Source organism: Glossina fuscipes, unplaced genomic scaffold (genome assembly GCF_014805625.2).
Source record: "Glossina fuscipes isolate IAEA_lab_2018 unplaced genomic scaffold, Yale_Gfus_2 114, whole genome shotgun sequence".
Classification (NCBI taxonomy): Eukaryota; Metazoa; Arthropoda; class Insecta; order Diptera; family Glossinidae; genus Glossina; species Glossina fuscipes.
In genome coordinates this window covers 1,237,821-1,265,722 of record NW_023998457.1, presented here as the reverse complement: position 1 = coordinate 1,265,722, position 27,902 = coordinate 1,237,821, and the positions used below count along the sequence as shown (strand labels likewise).

The following is a 27,902-nucleotide window of genomic DNA, read 5'->3' as shown; positions in this document are numbered from 1 at the left end:
TTTTTTAAATCTTTATTAATTGATTAGATTTTGAAATATTTTCGTTTATTTTGTTATGTTTTTTTTTATTATTTATTTATTTATTTATTTATTTATTTTTTGATGAATAAACAGTGCTTTAAAGTTATGTATTTGTTGTTGTTGCTGTTTTTGCTGTTCTTGTTAACATTTTGTAACTTTTTTTGTTGCTATAACAATTTTTGTTATTTATTTTTAAATAAATAACTCAACCTATATGAATTTTCGTATGTATTTTATTTTTATTATCATTATCAATTTTAACTACAGACAACATTCTACGTATCGTTCGTTTTCAGATTATAGTATAATTTATATAATCATGTTTGTATTAAATTTATTTCGAATTTTACTGTGAAGAAATTGCATTAGTTCCGTCTTGCATCTTACTAATGAATATGATTTCACTTTATACCGTACATATTTTAGGGGAAGTAAGAAAAAAAAATTTTTTTTTCTCTTTGAATTAAAAACATTTCGTTAAACTCTTAATTCGTTTTTTTTTTTTGCCCCCCAAGTGGTTATAGATTTGTAAAAGTTTTTTAAAATTTATTTTGATTATATTGTTTTATGTGTTAACTTTGTAAAGTCTTTAAGGGAACTGAATGCTTGCGATTTTTTAATCATTTACTGATCACTCAAATCATCGGAATCATGAAATTTGGGTGGTGGGTCAACTCGTATATCAAGGCCACAAGCAAAACGTTCATATTCTATGGGCTCAGTTTCGCAATCGGACAAAAAATCGGGATAGGGTAATTCGATGTCGTCTCGATCGGTTTTGCATATTTGTTGCGAGACGGTCGCACGACGTATCGTTCCAGAACTTCGTATAAATCTACCGCTGTCTTCGCTGCTGTTATTCACATCATCTGAAAGACCGGCTTTTGTTTCTACTTCGCTTTCTTCTCCGCGATAATGAATTTTACTGTAATGTATCGACGTTGAGGATTGTGCTGAGGAGCCCATCATAGAATCCTCGCGTTTTAGTTGACGTTTCTTAGTACGGGCTGGTTTAATGGGTTGACCATTCGGTGGTGGCATTGGATGATTGGTAGGTGCTGGCTTGGTTGTCGTATAATTTGTACGGGCTTGAATTTGCTGGAAAGCTTGATGATAAATAGGCTGTGTTATGTGACTGAGACGATCATAGCGCGGGAAGCCCATTTCATCGACATTATCCGTCATATCTAAACTCTCGAAAGCGGATGAGGTGGATGAATATGCAGCCCCCGAGTATTGGGGATAATCATCGTACTCATCGGTTTCTTGCTCAAGCTCTTCGTCAAACTCGTAGTATTGATCGTCTAGCCTATTTGAAGGATCAGAATCGGGTCCTGGCAAATAACCTTCCGAACATTCTGAACTTTCTTGTTCCATAGGCATGCGATCGCTAGGCTTTAAGCGTTTCGCCGTTATTTGTCGTTTTTTCCGATAACCTCGACTGCGTAATTTAGGATCTTGAGCCCGTACATCCACAGAACTGTCAGTATCGTTGCCACTTGGCGGGCTTTTTACCATTGGCGCCCGTGAAATGGAACTTTTACGTGGTGGCTTTTGTATTAGTTGGTTGGGTGGTGACTCGGAACTCAAACTGCTCGAATAATAGGGAGAGCATTTTATTAATTTTTCAGCTCTTTGCGGCAACATAGGTGATAAGTTTTCAGTGCTCGTCGTATTTTCGCTGTTCAAAGTATTTGTCGTATTGGTGGCCGATGAGGCTCCACTAGTAGTACCTCCGCCCACAGACGATAACTCTTCGTCAATGCGAGGAGGCATAGATTCAATGGAGGATTGTTGAGATTGGGCGAGCATATGCTCATGGAATGAGTTCGATTGCCGTATTTTACTGGTTTTATATTCTCGTATTTGTGACTTTGACAGAGTTTTATCATCGTAGCTATGGTGCTTAGCTAAAGGCTTTTCACCTGGCGGACTTATGGTTTTTGGTAAATCATCGGGCGTAGTAATAGGTGGAATTGTCGGTATAGGCGGCGGTTTAGGTTTCATCTTCTCTTCCTCTTGTTGCTGCGAAACGGTTGCACTTTCGCTGGTGGCAGCAGCGGCGGCTGCTGCTGCTTCCTCAGCTTTTCCCGGGGTTTTCATGTGTTTCAATAAGGCTTGCATTAAAGGTTGCGTGACTTTCAATTTTGGTTTGGCAGTTGGTTGTTGCGGTTTTGGCTTTCCAGGTGGTTGAGGGGCTTTTGGCTTCTGAGTTTTTGTTTGTCCTGATGCTTGGCTAGTTGATTGTGGTTGCGATTGAACATGCAGTGGCACGAATTCTTGACTTTGATAACGTTCTGTTAATTTTTCATTCGGGGAATACAAGCGCTCTACAAATGATTCACTTTCAGAACAAATCTCTTGACTTTGGTAAAGTTTCGACATCATCTCCAACGATTTACGTTTTCGTGCCGCGGTTGAAGTGTCAGCCATGTCATCTTTCCCAAGAACACGTACTGGCACTCCCGGTCTGACATTATCATTTATTTTTGGTGGAGATGTTCTTTGAACTACATCTTCAGTGCTTACGCGTTGATTACCATTACTTCCACTTCTTCGATGCACTTGAGGTAAAGAGCTTCTTTTCTCTTCACTGGGAGACTTTTTGTTATTACCCAATCTCGTCTGTTTAATTGGTGCATAATCGATGTAACTGCCTCGTCGATTTCCTCCCCTAAGTTCCGCTGTTTGGCCTTCGCCCGCTCCTGCTCCTACTAATGTCCTGCTGCTGGATGTGGACCATTCAGTGATGGTATGGGCCATTTCTGTTAACGTTAAAGTTGTATCGTCGCTTTTTGTGGCCGAAGTTGTTTCAGACATTTTGTCGGTTTCCGAATTTGACAAAATGTCATAACGAAGGCCATCAGATGAACCATTTTCACCCGAAAATTTGTTTGAAAAGCTACAACTTTGCTCATTTAGACTTTCAGCGGATTTGTTTATCGAACTCATGCTTGATTTTGTGTGATATGACTTTTCACTTTTTGCACAAGAATGTGTTGAAACAGCCGACAAACTATCTGATCCTGAAAGATTCGCGTACTGTCTAACTGTATTTGTACCTGTAGACCATTCGGAAATACTTAAACCTATGGAAGTATCTTCTGAATGCGAGCTATGCGTGCATTTTTTTTGTTGTAAGCCCATCCGCACGGTGCCATCTAAATCGGTGCCAATGGAACTGGTTTCTTCTTCTGAATGACTGGAGTGACTGCATTTCTTACAGGATCCACTACTTAGACGCGGTTCAAAGTTGCGCCTAACTGTCGTTTGATCATCCATATAAGTGCCACCGGATGTGGACAGAATATCGTCTATGGAGGTATCTGAATTATTGGATCCACGTGATAATTTTCGTATGTACTCATGGGTGCGGTTTTCATCAGGAGATAATTGAACACGTATTGTGCCAGGCATGAAAACATCATCTCCAGAGAACACTTCATCTTCTGAGAGAGGACTGCGTGGCGCAGGTGAACGCGTTGGTTGTGACATTACGACGGAGTCGGGACTAGAATCTTTTCGTAAAGAGCTGAACTGCTGGGACTTGGGCGAAGATGAACAAGTAATGTTGAATGAATTAGATAAACACGAAGCAGCGCTTAAAGTTGAACTTAAGCAAGTGGGAGTGTCATGTTGTAAGTCATCACTGCCAAAATCTTTATCATCGAATGCTGATGACATCAAATATGCTGTGTCTTCGTAAGATAGGATTCTAGTTGCATCTGGAGGCGTGATTGGAAAATCTTCATTGGAAAGCCTATCTTCGTTTGGCGATTGAAATTCGTCTTCTGTTTGATCAGTTGCCGTAAATGATTCGATCATCACTTGATCGGCTTTTTGCGCTTCCGAAGTATAGAAAGTCTCCACATTTTCTATAACAATCGGTACATCTATTGCGCTAGATGGTGGTGAAGGCCAATCTTGAGAGTCCTGCGACTGGAAGGACCTACTAGCTTTCCAACAAAAAGATTTGGGTACGGGCTTATCAAGGTCGGGCATGTGATATATAGATTCCTCTGGCTTTACTGGAACGTGATCGAACGGTATTTCGGGCAATGGCCAATCTTCCGAATCTTGGCTGCCAGCATTCGATAAACACATCAAAGTATGACGATCTTCTCCTTGCTCCTCTTCAACTTGAGTGACCGAAAAACGTCCTGTTACTACGGTGGGCGATTTTGGTTCATTTAAACTACCTATGCTGGATAAACGATCTCCAGTGGCAGAATCGCATGGTATTTCTGGCATTTCGGCAGATGTTCGTCGATCTGCGTCTGATATATAGGCTAAGTTAGTATTACTTCTGGAATCTGAACTTAAACTGGGTTGATGATCTGTGGAGCCTACTGATTCGTCTCGCATGCTTACAGAGTGTGTTGAAGCTTTGCTAACGTCGTCCTCCATGCTAGATTTCTCAGAAGCTGTACTACGCTCAGATATTCTTGATAAAGTTCTCCCCAGAGTAAAGCCCGTACTATACCCAATGATATCAGTAGGATTAACGCCAATGCCGCTTAGGGAACTAGTCATAGCTGGGTAACCAAAAGTAGTTGGAAAGTCATTCAATTCATCTTGAAAGCTAGTGTCGCTCTCTTTTTGATCATCTGGTGAAACTTCTTTGAATTCGCTGTCTGAAGAATCGCGTAAAGGGTTGTTCGCATCATAACGTTCATAACCATCGGTATCTACATGATGCCATGGATCGTCGGTACTGGAGCTTCCGCTGCTCTCTATAGGGAAGGCCTTCCATGTAGACTGCTGCTCTTTCATTTGTAGTTCGCCTCGTCTTTGAGCAGCCCCCATGGATCCTGAACTGCTTTCCGTTTCAAATGATCCACGAGATTCTACACTAAGTGAACCCTTAGAGTCAAAACTTGATTTAGATTCCTGAGAACTGCTACCAGATTTTAGAGCTTTATCGTTATCTGCCCGCCCAACAGCTAATTTTCTAACAGGCTTTTCGATTTTTGGAGGCTTTTTAGAACTTCCCGAACTAGATTCAGTATCCTCCGGCCGCTGTAAAATTTTAGCTATTTTTTCTTCTATGGGCTCCAAGTAAGATTCTGTGCTTATGCCTAAATCGATAGGACTTTGTTTCTCTAAAGTAGGGGTAGAAGGCTTTTTGACCACAACCTTATTTTCTGCTTGTCCTTGCCTAGGATCATTTGTAGGAGTTGTGTCTCTTGACAGTGGACTCGACGGTGGCGGTTTACTGTCAGCAGTTTTACTTATTTCTAGGTTCAACATTTTTTGTTTAAGCTCCATGCATTTTTTTGCTTCAACGTCCCCAAAATCTTGTGATATACCCATTGGTCTGGCAATAGAACAACTGACGCTAGATTCTTCTTCCACGGAACTTTTTTCTTTACCCGCGCTGACTGATAAACTCCACTCTTGTTGTTTTTCTCCTCTTGCAGGACTCACGTCCTTTTCGCCGCTGGTCCATGAATCAGAACTCTTTGATTTATCACTTTGTTTTTCAAGTATAGGTTTTTTTTTTGGTTCTGGTCTTTCCATTTGTTTTTCGAAAGTTTCTATTACTGATTTCTCAATCATGGGACTAGTGTTAGGCGGTGTCACTAGTATATTAAGATCAGAAGTTGGGGTAGCACAGTTAGAATATTCTAGCGGAACGGCATCGTCAAGAGTGGCTTGCGTCTCAAGCACATTACGTTCTGGTTCTAAGGTGCGAGGTTCATTGTCCGATGTATCTGAGCCGACAAATTCGTCACATTCAACAGTCATCCAGGAACCAGTTTCGTCGCTACGGCTACGATCCAAACTTAAACGATTAGTATCTAAACGTGAAACTTTTAAATGTCGTGATCCCATAGAATTATCGTCTTCTTCAATCGACGCCTCTTCGCACTCAATAGTTGGCACTCGATGAGGATAACCTCCTTCAGCTGGAGGTACAGGACTTTTACTGGCTGGAGAATGGCTTTCGTCTACGGAAACAAACGAGTCTAAGCTATCCGCAGTCGAAGGTTTGCGACTGTAAGTACCCTCACTATCTTTGGTATCTTCGGAAGGCAAAGAGCGTTTTAATATTTCTAATGACCGTCTTTCGGAAATAACAGCTTGCATGTCTATATCTTCTTGCACATTAAATTGATGCGCAAACATTCGTCGATCACCTATAGCACTTCGTATAGGCAGTTTCTCCTCAGTTTTTCTTGTATCCGTTTGATTTTGTTTCTTGTCGTCTAAACTGCGTGCTTTTACGTCTGTTCCTAGATAATGATGCTCTGCAGGTCTTTCCATGCTGCTGGATTTGATATCGATTTTTTTTTGAAGGATCACAGGACCTTCAATTTTTTGTTTAATTTCCTGGCTTTTGGCAATTTTTTTAGGCGACTTAATTATCATGTCATCTGGTACATCGGACTTTTCAGATTCTTCAAAAGATTTGTTACGATCCTCAAAGCTGCGGCTTGCTTTTTCAAGCTTATCAGGGCTACGGCCCTCGTCAAAACTACGGCTGAATTTCACCAACGAAGTATCCAGCTTTCGGGGAGCTTTAGCAATTAAAACGTGGTCTTCAGCTTTGCTTTTAAATTCCGTTTCGATTATTATTTTATCACCTTCGGTTTTTACAGAAATTTTATCTTCAGGTGCAGGGAAGGGCGGTAGAGTATCTTTTACCGGACTCAACATTGTAATGGTTTGTTTCATAGCAGACTCATAAAGTTTTTGTTGGCGCTCTTTACGTTTAATTATGTCGGCTTCAGTTTCTTCTTGACTTTTGCTCTTATCCTTGCTAAGACGACGAGCTTCAATTGAACGTGGTCGTTCCTTAGGACTGGTCTTTTTACCTTTACCATCTTTTTGTAAATGCTGTTGTTTGATATCATCAGCACTAGTGCGCCTAGATTCTGGGCGTGATCGAGATGTGAAGGATTTCGATTTGCATATATCATTTTGAGAAGCTTTTAGCTTCCCTTTCCCTGTACTCTCTATACTGCTGGCCCGCGATACTCCAGGGGACGTTTTCCTAGAGCTGTTTGCTGAGCTGTAAGGTGACCAATCCGTGAACCTATATTTAGGTATATTTAAAATCAAATGATTTCCACTTTTCAGTTTCATTCTGGACTTTTTTTTATCTTTAATTTTCACACCCTGCAATGCAATTTTTTCTATAAATTTAAGTTGGTTTAATAATCCCATTTCTTCCGCATCTATAGTTATTGCGTTAAGGAGCAAATCTTTACTAGGTGTAACATAACTGCTTTGAGTAGGAATAGATCCAGCACATGAATGCACACTATCTGCTGTATCATCATCCTGTTGTTGGGGTTTCACATGCTCTAAAGTTTTCTCTTCAAGGATTTCGGCCTCTTCCTCAAAGCCAACCGTATCGTCTTTAGACGAAAAAGCATTCATAGGTGGCAAACGATGTAGCGATATGACGGGAGTATCTAAACTCTTTGTCCGCCTTTCAGTCGTCGGCGATTCGAGCGTAGCTTTTTGTCGTTGGAGAGATACTGAGCCTTCTGAGAGATTTAGACGAGCATGAGCGAAGAGTATAGGAGCATGCCCTTTGGAGCGCATTACTAACGATGAGTCAATAATCTCTTCAATCAATTTCACCTTAGACTTAGTTTTATCAGAACGTTGCTGAGAGGTTTTTTTCTTAAGTGTATAATCAATATCGGATGCAGTAATTTTTTCTTCATGGCACGTTTCGTATATGTCGTCGTTGCTTCGAAAGAACTCGGTATGTTCGAGTATCGGTGACGGAATATTTTCGTTGCGTTGATATTCGTTGGTACATTCGTCTTTGTGCCGAGCTGGCACATGAGGTTCATCCTCTGAAGATGGTATGGATATGGACCGTTCAGATATACGTCGCAGTTCTGTGGCATTAGCATATTGCGGATCTAACTTATTGTTATTTGTATGGTAACGGCTTTCCAATTCGGCTAAACGCCTACATTGTGGTGGAGATCCTTCAATTTCTGTTGAACTCATTGTCTGACCTCTACCCCAAGCGGCAGAAATTAAACGACTTTGTTCTATACGTAAGATCGGTTCTATTTCTTTACGCGATTGGGGAGGAGAGAATTCCAGATGCGCTGGTATTGCTTCTGCAGATCCAAACACATCGTCGGAATCAAGACTTTCGTCATCGGACGAGAATGATGTTATACGGGTCTTAGCTTTCTTTGGTTTAACTGATATCTTTGTTTTAGGTATAACTCTGGACTTGACCGCTTTTCGCGCGTTTGCTTGTAGCTCTTTTCTTAAACTTTGTAGTAATTCTATTTGTTTTTGTTCAAGTTTATTCTTCTGTTGTTGCAGGCTTTCCGTTCTTGAACTAGTGGCGGAATCGCTTTCAATTTGGCTGAGCTTCTTATTCAATTTTTCCAACAACGAAGGATCCATTTGCATTGTTATATCACGTTTAGGTGACGACAGTTGTATAGTTGGTATAGTTTTGTCTATTTCTAAAGTAATGGGATCCACTTTGGAGAGGTCTATATTTTGAGTAAAAAGAAATTCTTTGGTTTCCGCTGGTAACAGACTATCTAAAATATCTGGTAGAAAGTCGACTGCTCCAACACTGGACACAATCATTGACTTGCTACCTTCGACTTTAGGTGATTTTGGGGATTTTGGCGATTTCGGTGATTTGGGAGATTTCGGTGATTTTGGGGACTTGGGAGATTTAGGTTTTGCATGTTTCTTGTCATTAGGCGAAGGGGCAGTTCCGTTCATAACATGACGTTTGTGCAGAATGTACGGAATATCTTCCTTTAGTATTTTTGTAAACCGGCGATCGTATTCCATGAAGAAGCTTTTGGGCATCTCAAAACCGGTTTTTACAATATCAACCACGGGAACTGGTTGTGTATCATAGCATTTGGGAATTTCAAAGTTGCCATGAGCTTTGCAAAGAGGCGGGGCACTAGGGATCTGTTTGTAAATATAGTCTTCGTCGCTGGAATCGGCGGGTGTAAGATCAATGGACTTTTGATGCATAAGCACATGACGTCGAGAGTTACTGCCCAAACGAGCTCGATTTGCTAAAGAATTAGGATCACTTTTCGTGCGTTCAACTGTAGCATGACTATAATTTAACGGTACCATTATAGGATTGTATTCCTCAAAGTGCGTTTTAGCCATAAGTTCTTCTTTGCGTGTAATTCTCTGGTGAATAACTCGATTTTGTTGCTTCTCAAATTCTGATATTAATTCTGGTGTTAAAGGATACTCCGGACTTTGTTTAGATTTTTCCTCTTTGCCAGGACTTTCCCAGTGCTTGCCGTATTTTTCAATACACTCTATGCGATCCTGATCAAAACTGAAAATATTTTCGCTATCAGAACGTCTACGAAAAGCAGATATTTTACACGATTGCGAATCCGTTTTTCTGAAGGGAGCTGTTTGATCGATCGAATCGTTGGTTTGAATTTCTTTTTCTTCGCGTTTTTTGACGGTAGCCGGAGTGTTTGTAAGAATTTCTGGTGATTTGGAGCCAAAGGACTTGGCATTGCGTTCGATTTCAACATTTTGTAAACTTATGGAGTGAACTTTAGACGTTTTATGAGTTTTATTACTGGGAAAAGTGGAATAAGTATCCCGACTATCATAGAATGAGCTATTTGCACTGTGGGTGTCAGAAAGCAGGCAGTCATGACTTTTTACTTTCTGTCGGCCGCATAAGCTATCGGTCTCGACAGATTCAACAGCATCGTAGTAATCGCTCTTAGACTCTTGGCTTGATTGTAAAAATTGTTCTTTTTTGCTCAGATGTTTATATTTTTTACCAGTAGTGGTTGGCATCTCGTAGTTTCTGCCAAGACAGTCACCTACGAGGGATTCTTTAGAATCCTGGCTAGAAGCTACTGATGTCTTAGACTTGGTAGTTTCACGGGATTTTTTACTGTCAGTGTGGTAAAGACTGTCGCGAGATTTTTTGCTCGAATCTGAGCTACGGGAGATTTTGGTTTCATAAATTTCACTACGACTTTCTTGGCTCGAAGTGCGAGACAAAGTGTCTTTAATTTTTTTATAGAAACTGCCATCAGATTTAACACACAGTTTCTCACGCGGTAAATAGCGAGGATCCTCGGCATCCCAAATTTCGTTCATAATGTCAACTGCAGATTTACACTTGACATCCATTGCTGAACGATATTTTTGGTGATGTTCGGATACTGATTCATCGTCTGAGGGGATATAATTGCCGGAATCTAAAGAACAGGAACGAGCGTGATCTTCAGAACGGCGTCGATTACTGAAAAAGTCAATATCATATTTCTCCAGCAATTCGTAACTATCTTGCGAGATATCATCTTGTGATCCGGTGTAATCTACATGATGACCATAGCCACGTCGATGATGATGATCTTGTGTATTATAAGTGCTGCCTGGATAGCTAGAAGAATACACTTTAGTGTGATCAAGAGGTGAAAAGCCTTGAGTGGCATCGATCGAATGATTCTTTGTAAGATACATCGAATGCCTTGAATCATCGTAACGTGTAACAGGAGAATCAATTCGATTAAACGAAAAGAACTCCTTATCGAAAGCAGTCATCGGTTTGGACTTCTCACGGCCGTAGAATGTAGAAAAATCATAAAGATCTCTGCAAGAGGAGCTTTTTAGCCAGGACTCTTTTTCTACTTGATCATATATATTTTCACCGTCGACATCTTCCTCGTCATCTCCGTCCTCTTGATCTTCACCATTATACGCGACATTTTCATTATATTGGGCCGTGGAATACAAATTGGCTGAAGACATTTGATATTCGAGCTTTTCGGAGGAGGTTTTGAAACGATCCATTGGTGACCCAGCAGCGCTACGCTCTTCAGCAGAGCTGACGGGCTTGCTATCGTGCAAATGATAAGTGTGGTGACGATATCCTGAACTACTGGCGCGCGGTATATTCGAACTTCGCTGTAAATTGCTAATCGAATGATGCGTAAGATAATGGCTGTCATATGAATCGACCGAATCTACACCCGATAACTCGGAATTGCGTGGTAAAGAGTGAGTGTGTCTGGGAATGCTAATACCTGAAGCAGAGGATTGGGAATCCATGGAGGGATTTAAATAATTATCGGAAAACGCTAACTTATTGCGATCACTATTAACAGTCGAAGGATAACGTTTCGTATTGAAACCTGTACCAAAATATGAAGATGACGAATCGGAAGGATGATTAAGATCATTATGAAAATGATAACTGAGACTAGAATGTTCGCTATGCGTGGCTGAGCCATACGGCATACGTATATCCGCTGCTATCCCTAATTGCTTGGCTCGCGTATAGTGAAGTATCGATTCATCAATAAATTCATCACTAAAATGCTTTTCACGAGATTTGGATTTGTTTTTCCGATTAACCGTAGCATATATGTCATTTCGATCATTTAAATTAAGTGTATCACTGTTTGAAATCTTATTTTCCATTTTCGCAGCATTAAAGTTAGGGTACTTATAATGACCGACGTCAGTAATGTCCGTGTAGATAATATTGTCTGTTTCGGTTTCCGTTGAGGTCGCATTGTTAAGCATTGAGCACTGTTTAGACATCGAATAATTGGTACTGCTATAATGGGTTGGGGTGACAGTTTGCGATCGGGACTCCTGTAACCGAAGCTGCGGATGAGGGGCAATTTGCGTTTGACCCTGTGCCGAAACCATACTCTCCCGATTGGTAGTAGATGCTGTCAAGACCGAATCCACTTCCTCCTCTTGTGAGACCAGGTCCAATTCCTCCTGTTCCTCCGGTAATAGGAGCACCGGCGGATGATCCAATACTACTTCCACCCCCACCCCCTCCTCCACCTGATCCAATTCCATAGAGCTGTTGAGATCCACCGAAAGACCCACCGTATTGGTGGTGATAGTGTGGTGGGTGTTGCTGGTATTGTTGTTGCTGCTGCTGTTGCTGATGATGGCAATGTGTTGCGGCGATACAGGGACATACGCTTGGGATGCCACTGAGACTCGACGAGGGGTGCTGCTGCTGTATAAGTGGGACAAGTGGCTCAGACCTGTTTCATATTTTTCATCGTTGTTGATTTATTTTATTTTAGTTTCAATTATATTTTATTTTTCGTTTCATGCGATAAAATTTGAAAGAAATTATTAAGAAAACAAATTTATTGGTACTTCATTTACGTTTTTATAAAGAGGTAAGATTTTACTACTTTTTATATTGTCTTTTTTTTTTTTGTTTTTTGTGTAAACCATAAAAACTATAAATTTTCGAACACAAAATTTCCATGCATCAACTTCTTACAACCTTTTTAAATGATTTAAGCACTAAATATGCAAACTTAGGAACCATTAAAAACCGATAATAACTTAACGAAAGTTTAACGAAAATGAGGTAAACTAGTAATCTGAAAAAGAGTGCTTTTAAAATTATGCAAAAATAGAAAAGAAGATATATTCGACCTGGGTCGAAATTTTCAATACCCACCACAAATGCATACACAGAGCGTAGACCGTACCACTTTGTCGTACATGTTGTGCGTAGTGTAAAATTCAATTCCTATTTCAACATTTTGCTGTCTTGCAGTTTTTCGTTACCATATGCACCACTCCTTATTTATATATGCTCTATAGCGGAAATTGTTAATTAGTGACTGCACGTAGCTAAAATTTTAACTTGGAAAAAAGGAAATGCCTTGAAGCCAAGCTAAAAGTGACTCAACTTTGAGGAAATCACTTAGAAACAAAAGTGGCCAGTTTTTTAGTAAAAACTTGAAAAGTTTTTTTCTTCCGTGTTTGCAGATAATTCGATGAACACATTTTGTTAGTTCACGACGTTAGTCTAATGAACGTAATTGGAAGGGCTTTGAGACTAAGTGCCTTTTTCTAGACAGTGTTTTTAGGTAGTAACCCTAGCTTCAATTGGCAGACGGACAGATAGAGTTCGAAGAATCAATTTGTTTGTATTCACCCTGATGTAAAGAATATATATATGGCATATTTTCTTAATTATATCTAATATATTTCTTGTGGTGGATAGATAAAAATAAGTATCAAAATATTTTTCTTAAGAATAAAAATATATTGAAGGGAGCCAGTTAAAGTAAAATAGATTGTTTTGTAAACATAAAAAATTTATTACATTAGAAAGCTTACCTAAATTGTGATCGCCTTGATGCACACGAGCCTGATCTGGGGCGCGCTGTTGTTGGAGTGTTGGATGATGATTGCTGTGATTGCTGTTGTTGTGTTGAGGTGAAGTCCATGATTGTCGGCCCTGCGGTGAGGCAGAGCGTTTCGAACTCATTTGTTCCGTAGATACTGCCGAGTGGTGTTGCTGTGCCGCCCCCGAGGTTGGCGATTCCGGAGCATAACTCTTCGTCGGATAAATCTCCACCTGGGCTGCTGTGACCTATTTTTATTATTAAAAAAAAAAAAAAAAATTATTTAGAAAAAAAAAACCTATTTATTTATTGTTTTAGTAAAAATTAATACTTGAGAACGCATGTGGTCGGTAGGATTGTCTTGTCGGCGATCCAAGGTATCCGCTGCCTTCTTCGTCAGAGAAGGCGTCATCGAGTCGGTGCATGGATTGCGATAATCCCAACCCGCTGTAAAGAAGACATAAAAACATGACAAAATTATAGTTTCTTTCTTAAAGATTAATAATAATTGTGTAAAACAAAAACCATTTAATTAAAAATATTAAAAAAAAAAAATAAGAAGGAAAAGAAAAGATTATAAAAAAGAAAATAAAATAATAATAAAATACAAACCGGTATTAATTGGGAGTAAAGGATTGGCTGAAATGCTGGAGTTCACATAGGTATGCGATTGACTTCGGCTACTAGCATTCAAGGGCCCTTGCCGGAATGACTGTGACCTGCAGCAAGAAAAGAAAAGACAAGAGGATTGATTGATTTAAGTGTTGCCACGTTTCACATTATATTATTATTACTATTTGCAAATTGGTTGTTTTTCTCTAAATGCCTCTTTTTGGACAAATTTTCTATCCAAAATTTATCTTTTTTTTTTTTTGTTTTATTTAAGTTTGGTAATTACAGAAACAAAAAAATCCATTAAAGAAAGGAAAAAAATAAAAACAAAACATAATAACTTAAGATCACGTCACCATATTAACGGGAATATCAACGCTTTTCGGAAGGAGTATTGTTAAATAATATACAAAAAAAAAAAAAAATGTTTTCCTTCCTTAGTTTCATTTTGAAGAATCAAATGCTCACGCGCTGTCATTAATAATTTAATTAACAATACCCTGAAGTCAATCAATAGGAATAAGACGATCAATTTCTTACAGAGGGTTACGAATTTGCAAAGCAAACCATAATTTATTTCTTAGCGAATTGTAAAACTCGAACAAGAAAACCTTAACGTTTCTCAGGTCTTTAACTTAATTTTAGGCCACATTATTTTGAAAGACCTTGACATAAACAAGTGAGTTTTGCTCTGATAATATATACTTAATAGAACTCCCTAGAATTTATGGGACAATGTTTTGCAATGCGGAAGGACTGATAACTAATCGGGCAGTTAGAGATTGGTTTGTAAAATTCCATTTTGGGGATACGACGTTTGAAGACAAGATGTCCTTCCGACTTTAACAATAAAAACAAAATAAATGGTTGATAAAAAAAACGGAAGTTGCTTATAACTCGGCTTAATAATTTTGGAAAGACACTTTAAGCAGTGGGAGGGCAAAATTGAGGAGCATTTCCTCATTGTCTAGTTTTGAAATCGTGATTTAAGAAAAAAAGAAATTACAGAAATGGTGTTAGGGGAATTGCGGAATATATCTTACGATATTTGATTGCAAGTTTATAGATCCACTCCCTACGTTATTGTATATCGTACGGTATGCGTCGTACATCGTATGTCGTCAATCGTATTTTTTTTAAACATGGCAGCATATCATGGACAATTTTATATAGTAAAATACCACCACATTTATATTTGAGTTTTTGGTAATAACAAGCAACTTTAGTTTTTTTAACTTGGTAGAAAGGTTTTATTAAAGAAATATTTTAAATCCGAGTTAAAGTTTCGAAAACATTGCAACTTTTACGACAGGGAGTTATATTTAAATCGCATTTTTCATTGAGTTGATCAAGAACGCAGTTTGTGTTGCGAAATCCGATGTTATCGCTGATGGAAACTTTTTACAAATTTCAAAGAAACGCACTTCTAGAGTTACACTTTTAAAATTTATTCAAACGAACTAGGGATTTAAAAGCGTCTTGACAAATATAGGAGTGTTCCATAAGTGTTTACCTCATCCCACTATGTATGACCTTGAGCCGGCTATGTTTGTATACATGCAGGCGTATCTATTATTCGTTTATGGCACCGATTTCCATCGACTCACAGCTCTTTCAAAGTACGGTTCGCTGGTTACAAACCCTCTTTTAAAATCTTTTTCTAAGCCGTTTCATATGAATAGCCAAAAGAAGCATTTTCAGCATGTTATGCTTCATTGCACTGCAGACGAGATTTGCACCGTTTATAGGAGTAATACTAAAACGAGCAAAAGTCTTCGAAAAATGCTTTAAGAAATTTTGGGCTGGGAATTTTGATTTGAAAGATGAAGATCGCAACTGTCGCTCAGCAACGACGGATACGGATCAAGAATATGGCCTCTGAAAATCCTCGGCATAAAGGATGCCACTAACATTTCCAAGACAATGGCACATAACCATTTAATCGACATGAGATCAGTCGTCTATTGATTTCGCATCAAAAAAAAAAGTAAAAAACTTATGGGACGCCCTAATACTTATATTGAATTCTTGAAAGCTACTGCTACTTGTTCGATATAAGACATTTTTTCTTAATTTACCTTCTACATGGAATCAAGAAGAAAATGAAGTTTCTTTGTAGTATTCATTAATACCTAAGTTCAAAATGAATGTGTACTGTCACGACTTTTTTCCTGTGAGGACAAAAGTAGTAACAACTAAAACTCATTGGGTGCTCATCGAAGTGGATGCATGTGGGGCCTAAACAAGTATTGTTTTTTTTTTTTAGAAACTTCGTCGCAACAGACGCTTGTGTCAAATTTTATTTGATTATCTTCAGTAAGTTGCGAGATAAGTGTTTTTACCTTTATCTAGAAAAGTAATTTTTTGGAGACAACAATTCTTGGATAGCTTTTTTTTTAAATTTCAAGAATACGCTAACTTAAACTGATCTTCATTGTTACGAAACAATATGATTTGATTTTCTTATGAAACAACTTTCAAGAAAACAATGCTGGAGAATGGGGAGATTTTTTAGCGCGAAAGAAATATGAAGAGATTGGGGATTAGTTTCACGTAAACAATGCATAACGCCTAAAATAATATTCCTCGTGAATTGTTTGCCTCAGCAGCAATGCTTCGCGTCACAATAGCCGAAAAAGCCTTAGTCATACCATTTTTCGATCACTCTAAAGCTTGTGACGTACACAAACTTTCATTGTCATTTGAATATGAAAATAAATGTTTTTGACTTGATTTACATTTCGTCCTCGGAAGTTTAAATGCAAAAACTTTAAATACTGCTGATAAACCGACTGATAATTCCGACTGTCGACTATAGAAATATGGAATGAGATTTGAAACATGAACCAACTGATCAGCTCGAGGGTCGGTTACAGAGAGATGGAATAAGACTTGAACATGGACCAACTGATAAGCCCGACTATCGACTATAGAAATATGGAATAAGATTTTAACATGAACCAACTGATTAGCTCGAGGGTCGGTTACAGAGAGACGGGATAAGACTTTACGATGGATCAACTGATTAACCGGTACGTCGCTTATAAGGATATGGCATGAGACTTTTACAAGGATTAACTAATTAAACCGAGTGTCGGTTTTATAGATATGGGATAAGACTTTAACATGGACCCACTGACAAATTCTCTTGTCCTTATTAACTTATGTAAAGTGTTAATATATAAAATAGGAGTCGTAACGCTGTTCGTTGTCTTGTATTTTGTTCACGTCACGGCAAGGAAGCGTTTTTCCTTCACAAAAAATTTACGTATTTCGTTTACGATGTCCTTTTCTGAATTTGGCAACGCCTTTGTACACTTTTTGAAAATATATCTGAAATATATCGCATGAATCAGTGGGACATCTGCACTAAAACAGTCGACCAGATCGAGTATGATTTTGGAAATCAAAATTTCTTTAAAGAAGCTTCTCAAACCGTTTTCGCAATGCAAGTGTGTTCTCGAACCCAGGTGCCAACGCGTTCCCTTAACTTTGCACATCAAAATCGCTACAATGAAATTTCGCGAAGCGTTTACGGTAAAAACTGTTGTACACGGGCCTGCTTTAAATAGCGCTACCTTTTTTTTTCAAATTGTCGGGGCATGTTACGTATATGTGACGGCGAAATGTTGCACTTTTTCGAAAGGAAAAAATTAAAAGACGATGTATTTACAATAAACACTTTGGCCCACGGGTATTGTTCTTTCATTTTTACATTTTCGAAGCGTTCTTAACCTTTAAACAATGAAAAAGCGAATTGAATCGAAAATGCATTTTTCCCTCGTCATATATTCGAAATGAATTGATATGAAATTAAACTTCGTATACGTCAAGAATTTTGAAATATCGCTACAGCTTATTATACGACCACCATATATTTTCTACGCTTGACACATGTCTAGAACGGGTATTATATTTCGAATTTTACTACGAATATTTTTTTTGGTGTGCGATGTTAGAAGAAAAAAAAAAAAAGGAAGAATATAAATAAATAAAACTGTAGCAAACTGGGAAACACATAAACTAACTGGCAAATGTAAATATATACATATATGTTTATGTGGGTGTGTTTGGGTGTGTACGTGTATGATAACAACTAACATCCATGTAGTGATACTAATTATTATTCTATGAAAATTTATGAATCGAGCGAGAGTGCAAATAATGAACTGGAGCTACTAACACACACTACTACTATTTACTATTACAAAAACTCTAGTGCGTACGCATACAGAGACAACATGAAAATTTCTTCTTTTAATATATTAAAAAAAAAAAAAAAGAATTGCTAATAATTCATGAAATTTTTAGTCTGTGGTGATTATGAATGGACTGAGATTTCTACTCGTCCTGAACGAATGATAGAAATGCTATGAAATTGTTATTGTGTATATATGTAAGTAAGTCTGTAGTATGAAACTAAGAGTTTGATGTTAAAAAGGAGAGAAAGAAAGAGAGAGCGAGAGAGAGAGAGAGAGAGAGAGAGAGAGAGAGAGAGAGAGAGATGACGGTGACACAAATAAAACCTAAACTAAATATTTTCTTTTTTTTTAGCCAATTCACAAAGAAAATAAATAAATAAATAAATAAACAAAAAAAATTGTAAAAAATAAATTAAAGTAATTATGTATAGTTTTTCACTTTTTTTATTTTTTTTTATTTTCAAAAATAAATTTAGGAGATGTTATTTTAAAGTAGTTTCCTTTTTTTTTTTGCTTTATATTTTATTTATAACCAATTCAGTCGAAAAAATCCTCTTCTCTTTTCTAAAATTGCATTTTCATTTTATGTTTTTATTTTTTTTTTTTTTAAATATTGGTGTGTGTGGTTTCATTTTTTTTTCTTGTATTTTTTTTTAAGAAAGCGTGAAGGTTTTCAAAGAAAAAGTACTTTTTTCATAAATAATCAAAATAAAAGAATAAGAAAAACATTTGAGTGATGCTTATGTGGTACGAAATCTAAAACGTATAAAAGCAAGGCTTAAGTAAAATTCGACTTAAGCCGAATACATTGGATACCACCACTTCTTGTACATACATATATATATATACATATATCTATATATATACATATATATACATCATATGTTGTACATATATCATCTTTTGTCACCAAGTACCAATGTGGCACATGGTCGTATCAATTCCACGTGAATGTACACAACACCAAGAAGCCTTTGGGAAAGACACACCTCTCATTATACCATTCTTTTCAGAATCACTTACCGCATCGATATAAATTTCTCTGTTTGTCTGTCCGTCTTTTGTTCTTATGCTGAACCTACCTACAGGCGCCAATTTCTCCGATATTTTGATGAAATTTTTCAAATCGGCTGGTTTTGGCCCAACGACAGATTCTGTTGGAAATGATTCGGGACAGACAGCTCTTTCAACGATTTCCCATATAACGCTTTTATTTGAAATGCCGTTTTATGAATAACCGTAAGCTGGTGTACAGCGTGGTAGTGCTTTTACTTGTTTCATATGACCAATAAGTAAACAGTTGTGCGGTATGCAGAGATTTGATCAATCAACTGACATTAAGATTTTATACAAAGCTTAATATTTAAGGTTTTGTTTCCAGTTTGAAATGCAAGTACCTGTGCACTATTTCCAGCGGAAAAAGTAGAAAGATGATCGAATTTCTTGTTCGAGTTATATTCTGATGGGCATAAAACAGTGACTGGCAATTCTCAGCCGATTGATTACAGGTCTGATGCCGGGTGGAATGATTTATTGGGTAAGCATAAACAGACAGATAAGAGTTGAGTCGACCCCGATCCACCATAGATTTAAAATTCGGCTTTCGATCGATAGTTTTCCGATGTAAGCATTGTTGGCCAATATGAAATTAGCATTTAATAATTTAAAGGTTTCTAGAATCGGATTGAACCTCAAATTTTAATTAAGAAAGTATTTCCGCGTATATTATAAACTCGCTGAGGCGTATCTTTTTGTATCCATCATCGGAGGATGAGGGGCGCATTCGTTTTTCTAAACGTTTGCAACGCCCAGAAGGAAGCATCCAAGATCCCACAAAGTGCATATACTTTTGATCAGCACAAAATTCTACATTGATTTAAGCATGTCCGTCCATATTTCCGTCTGTCTGTCCTTGCCACAAAAATGAAGCAACTGTCTACAGGCAATTGTAAAAGAATTTGGAAGTAAGCTAAACTTTTCAAAGGACATGCCTACAACGCCTTCAGGCTTAGGCAACAAAAACTTTTAAAAGTTCCCCATATTATAGAGCATGAAAATTTAGTTCTTTTACTTTTTTGCTCTCTCTTTAAGATAACGGCGATGGGTGGTATAAAAGATTCGGTCACGACCGAATATAATTTTCTTCGTTATTTTTTGTTTTCTTTTGGACATAAAAGAGGAAAACCCCAGTAATAAATGCTTGTAACTTTTTGCGGTGGGTGCAGTAGAAAGAAAAACATATAAAATTACTAAAAAAAAAAAAAAAAAAAAAAAAACTAAAAACTAATACATCAAACAATAAACAAAATTATTATCTGATATTAATTGCAAAAGAAAACAAAATCAAGAAATAAGCAAAAATAGAAAATTGAAAGATTTTATAAAAATTTTCAACTTAAACAAAAACCGTAAATTTCCAATAAAGAAAAAAAAATATTATAGCAATTTATTTGTCAAGCAACTTACCTTTGGAAATTTTGCCGCTTTACGTAGTTTTCTCGCACAAAATCAATTATCTGCTTTTGTGTACGTCCACTATATCTATGAAAGAGAAACAAAAAGATAATATATTTTTAGTTAAATTTGAATTATAGCGGATATAACTAAAATGACAAGATGTCTCAACATTTTGTTCAAAATATAAATAATGTAAAATCCCAGGCACTTTTGATACAATATCGTTGTTAACTAACATCCATTCGACCTAATACTTCCTCTTTTATTCTGATTATTTGGGAAGAATTCTGTTAAACTATTACAGTGCATTAAATGCAAGAGCGTCCGTGTAAACAGAATACGTGCCATGGCATAAAAACAAGCGTACATGTGTATGTAGGCATGTTGCATATATAATTTTTTAAAATTTGAAGAATTTTAAATTTTATGTTCGCTTGAATGAATAAATTTCATTAATTTAATGTTGAATATTCTGAAATATCTTTGTATGCAAATAATATGGATAACTAACAAGTAAGAGTATTATAATCGGGCTCCGCCCACTATTTGAGACACTACACTACTGCGACTACTTTTGGTAGTCGCCTTCGCCCACTACTAGACACCCTATACCACATTGTCTAGTTTTGGTAATAATACAACAAAAATTCTAAATTATTTTCGTGCAAACGCGTACGCTGCATGACGGCCGGTATATTGAAAGACAACTAAAACACCACATGACGTGTTCCAAATTTAGCAAACTCAATTTATTTCCCAAAAATGTTGTTACTTTTCGATTTCCGTCGTTAAAAATGTGAAAGTTGGACTTTCTTTCTACATAAGGGTTTGTTTTTCATGATAACCCCAAGTCTAAAAAATGTGCCTATGTGATCCAGATTCCCTAATGTTAATTTTTTGGCTAACTTGCCACTATTGAGAAATTAAAAATTAAACCCTCTCTTAAAAGGCTTGTTGTTCAAGAGAAATATTATATGAAATGGAAAGATGCACTTGGGTCAAATTTGTTCGACTTAATTTATATGCCAAATTACGATCAAAGACAAATTTTCACTGAAGTGAAGTTAGCCCTCTGTAGCTAGCCCACAAAGACAAAAATGTGGGCTATCTTCACTCCTGAGCAACCACATTTTTATGGTTCCTGTCTTCGCTAAAATGTCTTTGCTAAGTTACAATTTATTGCGAAACGAACAACAACAAAGTAAAATAAGTATTAAAATTAAGTAATCTTAGCGAACGTGCACATATAAAACATACTAAGTCGCTAATTACGAACGCAAAACCATAAATGCCTAGTTATTGCTAGTAAATCTCATGCAAAAGTACGTTACAAATACTGAAAGAATGCAATGTTAAAATAGTGTTATAACCATTTTTTGACTACAGATTTTTGATATTTCTTAAAGGACGCTAAAACCTATCAGAAAAACCCAACTTAATTACCCTGTATAGAGGACATCATCTCGAAATTCGCCAAAAACCGGTCCGCAATAAATTGTAACTTAGCAAAGACATTTTCAACGAATACGCGAACCATAAAAATGTGAATTATCTTGGGGGGCTAACTTCACTTCAGTAAATTTTCATCACTAAAAATTAACAGTTAGGTCTGAGAAATCTTATATGCGCTGGTTGCCAAAAAAATAGGTCTACGTATTCCAAAGTCGGTAGGATTGATTTCCATGTCAATTTGTTATTGTGAAACAATTTTCATAATGAAATTGCGCAAACTTTACCTTTTTATCATATGAAGATCAGTTTTCTTAGGGACCTTCATTAAAAGGGTGGTTCAAAAAATTACCCCAACCAAAGAACATTTTACGTACCAATTCACAGTCTAGAAATACCATTACTCAGTCACTTGTGTCGGAAAAATTCTAAAAATTACAATTTTTTCATATAGCGACTTTTCAAAATGTATGGCGGGCGAGTGGACGCAAAAGTGACGCATTCCGAACCAATTTAATAGTGTTCGTACTTTTATCCTTTTATCTCAAATATTTTGGTCTATAGATTGAACGGAAGAATATAAGCCGGACAGTCGGACAGATAAACTTACAATCGACTAGTATATGAAAATGTGTGCTTATCGTAAGTCTTTCTGTATACCGCATAACATCTGCAAGTGATGTTGGATATAAAAAATAAGTTAAGTAAAGATAAAGTTATAAAGGTATTCCTATAAAATGACTTTATTTTCATCATAAAAAGTTTCTGTATCTTTCCTTATAAAGTATATGCAATGAAATTTATTGAAACATTTGGTGAAAATAAAATTTAATATTTTTCACGATGAAATAGAACGATGAAATTGTATTTTATTGCTACAATTCTACTTACTTTTTGGGTCTTTTCATACATATTCACTTATATGTATGTATCAGCGGATATTCTATATAACTATTCATGCTTTTGATTTGCAAGCATTTGATACAGTGTATCAGAATTCTTTTACGATTAAGGAGAAATAAGGAGAATCGAAGAGTAAACCGTTAAACGGTCTGTTAATTAACATTCCTACTGCTGTTATTGAGAACGAACGATAGCAGAATCGAAAGTGCTTAAGATTTTGTTTGTTTGTAGAAAATATTGAGACATGTTGTCATTTGGTAATCTCGCATGATTATATTCGATATACGCACACACACACACACACACACACACACATGATTTCAAATAAATGCATACCGAAATGAGCTGCCACGGGATAAAACTTTTGTTTTACGTCGCGGCTGGTTTTGTACAACAGCACAGCGAAAAAATCCATGATTTTCAACACATTTTTTCCAAAAATTTTTACACGCATTACGTTCTTCAAAAAGAAATTCCACTGTATCTTTGTAAAAACCCTACAAAAAAAAAAAACAGTATAGATATATATTGTTAAGATTGCAATTTAAAGTTAAAAATTTTACAAGAAATTATTTAAAACGTACATAACCCTCAGGATGTAATTTAATTAGGAAACGTTTACGTTTGAAAGAAATTTTTCTTATCTTTGCCCATGAGAAGGTATTGATGCGTGTAATATTCTGAAAGACTGCTATGCCCATATGCGCAACGGCCAAATTCAAGGGCATACCATCGTGATCTTTGGCTGGATGCATTTTCATGCCATACAATTCACAGCGTCTTGCAGTTTCCAACAAATTTAAATCAGCTTCAGCTGGTGATTGGCCGCTAGTAAAGAAATAGTGAAAAATAATGAAAATTATTAAAACCATACAAAAAAAAAAAAAAAAAAAGTAAAAGAAAGACAAAAAGAAAGAGAAAAAGAAAAAGAAGAAAATCAGGGAACATTCCCAAGTAATTTTCTTTTGTTCTGCAATTGATGTAAAATTTAAGTAAATTGTTGATTTAAAAGAGAGACCGAGACGGTGCACACTACTTTTAGGCAAGTAAACACAACAATATTTTCAATGTCGATTTTTAAGATACCTCAGTTGTATTGATTCGTAACCAGTTTTTGCAAAAAATTTCTAAATGATTTCCATAAATATTTTTATAAAATTTTATGATAACGTCTGCTAAGTAATAAAATAACTTTGCAGCTATAAATTGCTTTTTGGGTTTTGGGCCAATATTTTAAAAAGGCGGAAAACATTGATCTGTCGTCTTCCTTTTACTACAATTTTTGCAAAAACACATCAATTTCAATGGCCAAGAACGAGCGCAAGGACAACCTGGCAAAGGAGCATAGTTGAATCAACTCAGCATTTTATTCATTCATGCCTTCTACATCTTAAAATACCTGATTGATTAATATTGAGGCTATGCTGCATCGAGACAATTGGTCGATCATTAGGTGAGGTTATGTCCGATTCTTCTCGTCGTCGCGACAATATCACAGTCATGATGCGATATGAATAACTTTAGCGAAACCAATTGAAAACCGAATGCTTAGTTTTCCTGCCATACAAAGGTTAAGTATAATAACCGCCGTAAGCTAACATAACACACTCGCCACAGTTCCTTGGTTATTATTGAGGTTAGGTGTGATTGCTGCTCTTCTGCACCAATACTTGCCGCGGTCGTCTGCATATTTCATTAGTTCTAGATCGTGATCGGCAATGATTGGCAAAAAAGAGCGAAAAGGATATGTGTGTCTGCGATATTGTGAAACATTTGTCAACATTTAAAAAAATGAGGAAAAGAAACGAGAATCAAACTCACCACTACCCTCTTAACAAAAATACCGGTACGTGGTATTTATTGCGCAGACTTTTTCTTTTTTTTATTAATATAATCAAGCACTCAGGAGATTTTTCTTATACGTATAGCACGATAATGATCATCAGATAGATTTTGGGAAAGCGAGCAAGGGGTAGGCCACAGCCTAGTGAATATGTTCTACGCTTACTTATTGAGCACCCACTACAGCTATAGTCGACTACGATCAAAAGACAATAAGTTTTGAACCCACGGACACTGACTTGGTAGTCGCAATTTTCATCCACTTAGCTACTCATGTAGATCCCGATTTAAGTGACTCTCTGCTTCTTTACCTAAACTCAGTCACTATTGCAACGGGCTTATACGAAGATATAAGACGCATCGCAAATGTTTCCGAGAAAATTAATTGCCCAGTATTGAGGTTAGCATCGGTTTGAAACAGTTGATTGCTTATTATTGAGGTTAAGTCGGGTAAACCTTGTCAAATGTCGAGCAGAGTCAGCATCGACTTAATAATCCGACGCATCGCCAATATTTCCGAAAACGATTAATTGTTCAGTGTTGAGGTTAAGTCGGGTAAAGCTTTTTGGCTGCGATTAATACTTTCTTAAAAAACCTAAAACAAATTTCAGCCTTCATAGTAGGTTTAGCATATACAAACACATTAACTAACTCGGACTATCGTACATAATTTTCATGTGTATCTGCGCACAGATCTAATAGTTATTGTTGCATTTAGGAATATCTACAATTGAGCGAGACTCGCTTGAAAGTTTCTGATCTGAATAAAAAAAAATATTTATTGCTTTTGTAGTCTTCTTCAAAAATGATTAAGCGCAGGTCCTTGGATGCTACAGCATATGGATATGGTGGGCGGGAGGGCAAACCGAACTTCTTTTCATACAAATTTGCCATTACGACTAATGACTTGAGACTCGGTTTGGACTTGGTTTTCGTTTACCTTCGGGTCGGAAACTTTTTTTTTTACTCCAAAATTTATCGCAGCCCAGCAAAGTTTAAGAAGTGCGCTTGACTTTTAAATGAATTGTTGTATGGAAAAAGACACTTACTGAAGCGGATTTTGTCGGATCTAAGTGACGTTCGCGTCATATTACACATAGGAATGATTTATTTTATTATTTTCTGTTGTAGACTTACACATGTTTTTTATGGTTTTCCATAATTTTTTTTTGCATAATGGCATCTTGATGTGGCACAAAACGATACGATGACAAATACGTATGATCCGGATAATCTTCAGCTACATAGTCACCGCATGACGCCTGTACAATATAGCTGGCCATTAGGGCGGCTGTATTGTCATTGCACTGAAGGCTGCCCGTAGCTAAATCACGTTTAATTTGCAAACAAAACAAATATCTGAAAAACACGCAATGAAAACACGATAAAGCAAACCAAATAAATAAATAACAAGGAAGACAATTATATTCATTGGTGACCGAATCTTGTATACCCATCACTGTCGTTATCACCTAAAAAAGACCAAAAAAATTAAAGAACTAAATTTTCATGCTCTCTAATATGGAGCGGACGCAGCCGATGTTTTCTATTTTCAAAATAAAAATTTTTGTCGCATAGGCGTATGGACATTGTGGGCGTGTCCTTGGAAAAGTTCGAGCCACTTCCAAATTCTTCTGCAAATTTGCAGACGATATCTTCTTTTTCGTAAACGGGAGAATTTTTACCATAAATAATACACACTTGCGCGGACAGATATATGGACAGACGGACATGTTTAGATACATTTCAAGTTTGAAACTAGATAAGAATTCATATACTTTGCGAGGTTTTGGAAGTTGAAAGGAAAATTGTGTTTTGGTACGCAATAATTTTGGGTACGCGTAGTCAATCTTTTCAACTTTTGTGCATAGATGGTATAGCGTCGCCAGTAGAATATGCGTTTAAAATTTTATACATTTATCTGCTATAGTTTATAAGTAATGAGCAAAAAAACAATTTTTAATTCGTCTTGCAATCTAAAGGCGTTCTCAGTGTAGGTGGTGCTGTGGGCGTGCCCTTTGATAGATTTGGCACCATTTCCAATACCAGCCTACGCACAACAACTTCCAATGTTTCTATCAATAGCTTCATTTTCGCGGTCAAGGGAACATTTACAACAGACATTACACAGGCGGAAAGACGGACATAATGTTTTCCCGCAAAAGGCTTTTTTCCGTTATAAATTCGACCTAATCAACATTTAAAAAAACCGTACTGTAGTTTGGGAGGGGACGACAATTGTCTGTGGGGCAAAGAAAGCGCTTTGAGATAAAAATGTCACATTACACTATAGTGCGCATGCGGGGAAGACTTTATTTTCTCGCATTGTTTTGACAGAAAACTTAATAACATCTTCCCTCTTTTAAAAGCTGCGTTCGTGACATGTGTCTTCAACAAGTGAATTTTGAATGTATAGTTGAATCTGTATCGATCGATGAATGTTGATCGATCATTGGGAAATTATTTAATAAATCAGATAGATTAGACACTGTGAACCTCAAGAGAACGGTACAAGAGTGAGAACGAAATATATATCAGAGCATCGATATTTAATTAAAACATCAGAGACAACAGAGAATAGAGAATTAAGCGACGACCTTTTCAAACTATGATGTCTTTTCAAAGAGGAGTCTTCGCAAACAGGAGTTGTCCACCCTGAGCGTAAGAAATTCCGTTGAAATATCTCAAAAAAGTTGACTTTTGCACTTAACACCCACTGAATGAACAGACGGATGGACAAGCTTAAATCGGTTCAAAAAATCACTCTAAATGGATATATAAAATAAAAGGCTGTTGTTGTGATTATTATCTAGACATATCCGCACAAAGCTCATACATCCTGCAAATAATTAATACATACTTCTTGGCGGCAAATAAATAAAACTGAAAAATACCTAAGAGTATAAAGTTATATTTAAATGTAACTATCAAAGACACGCAACCAAATTTGAACAGTTGTCTGTTAAGCCATTAACAGAATTCTATTAAACGGAATCTCAAAAGGATTTAAATTCAAATATAGATAAAATAGAACTTTTGTAGAATTTTTTCAGAACAATATTATACACAAAACATGTCCTTATGTTAATTAGTTAACATTTGAGATTAAAAAAATGTTATGCAAAATATGGGTTTCAAAGTGCGAAAGCTTACCTAGCTAATCAAGTATTGTGAGAAAATGAAATGTGAATGATTGCACGGATCCTTGGTCAATAGCCTTTCCAACCAGATGTAGTTTATATTCATTTTTGTCGGAAATAATTTTGAATGACATTTTGAAAATTTGCTATGGGGTTGT

At 36.7% G+C, this 27,902-nt stretch overlaps 1 protein-coding gene across 3 annotated transcripts in view; it reads right to left on the bottom strand.

The window, feature by feature from the left end:
- LOC119639928 (FERM, ARHGEF and pleckstrin domain-containing protein 2) overlaps positions 1-27,902 on the bottom strand; it is a 64,069-nt gene that overhangs the window by 10,034 nt on the left and 26,133 nt on the right. For 2 of the 3 annotated variants that reach the window (XM_038037653.1, XM_038037654.1), the window contains exons 3-9: positions 25,742-25,963; positions 23,347-23,590; positions 23,099-23,259; positions 20,420-20,494; positions 13,752-13,858; positions 13,471-13,586; positions 13,132-13,387 (exon numbers count right to left, since the gene is read on the bottom strand). In XM_038037653.1, coding sequence (XP_037893581.1) covers positions 13,132-13,387; positions 13,471-13,586; positions 13,752-13,858; positions 20,420-20,494; positions 23,099-23,259; positions 23,347-23,590; positions 25,742-25,963 — 1,181 coding nt within the window. Of the gene's footprint in view, positions 1-202; positions 12,033-13,131; positions 13,388-13,470; positions 13,587-13,751; positions 13,859-20,419; positions 20,495-23,098; positions 23,260-23,346; positions 23,591-25,741; positions 25,964-27,902 lie in introns of those variants that run through there. The other variant, XM_038037652.1, reaches the window with a different exon arrangement.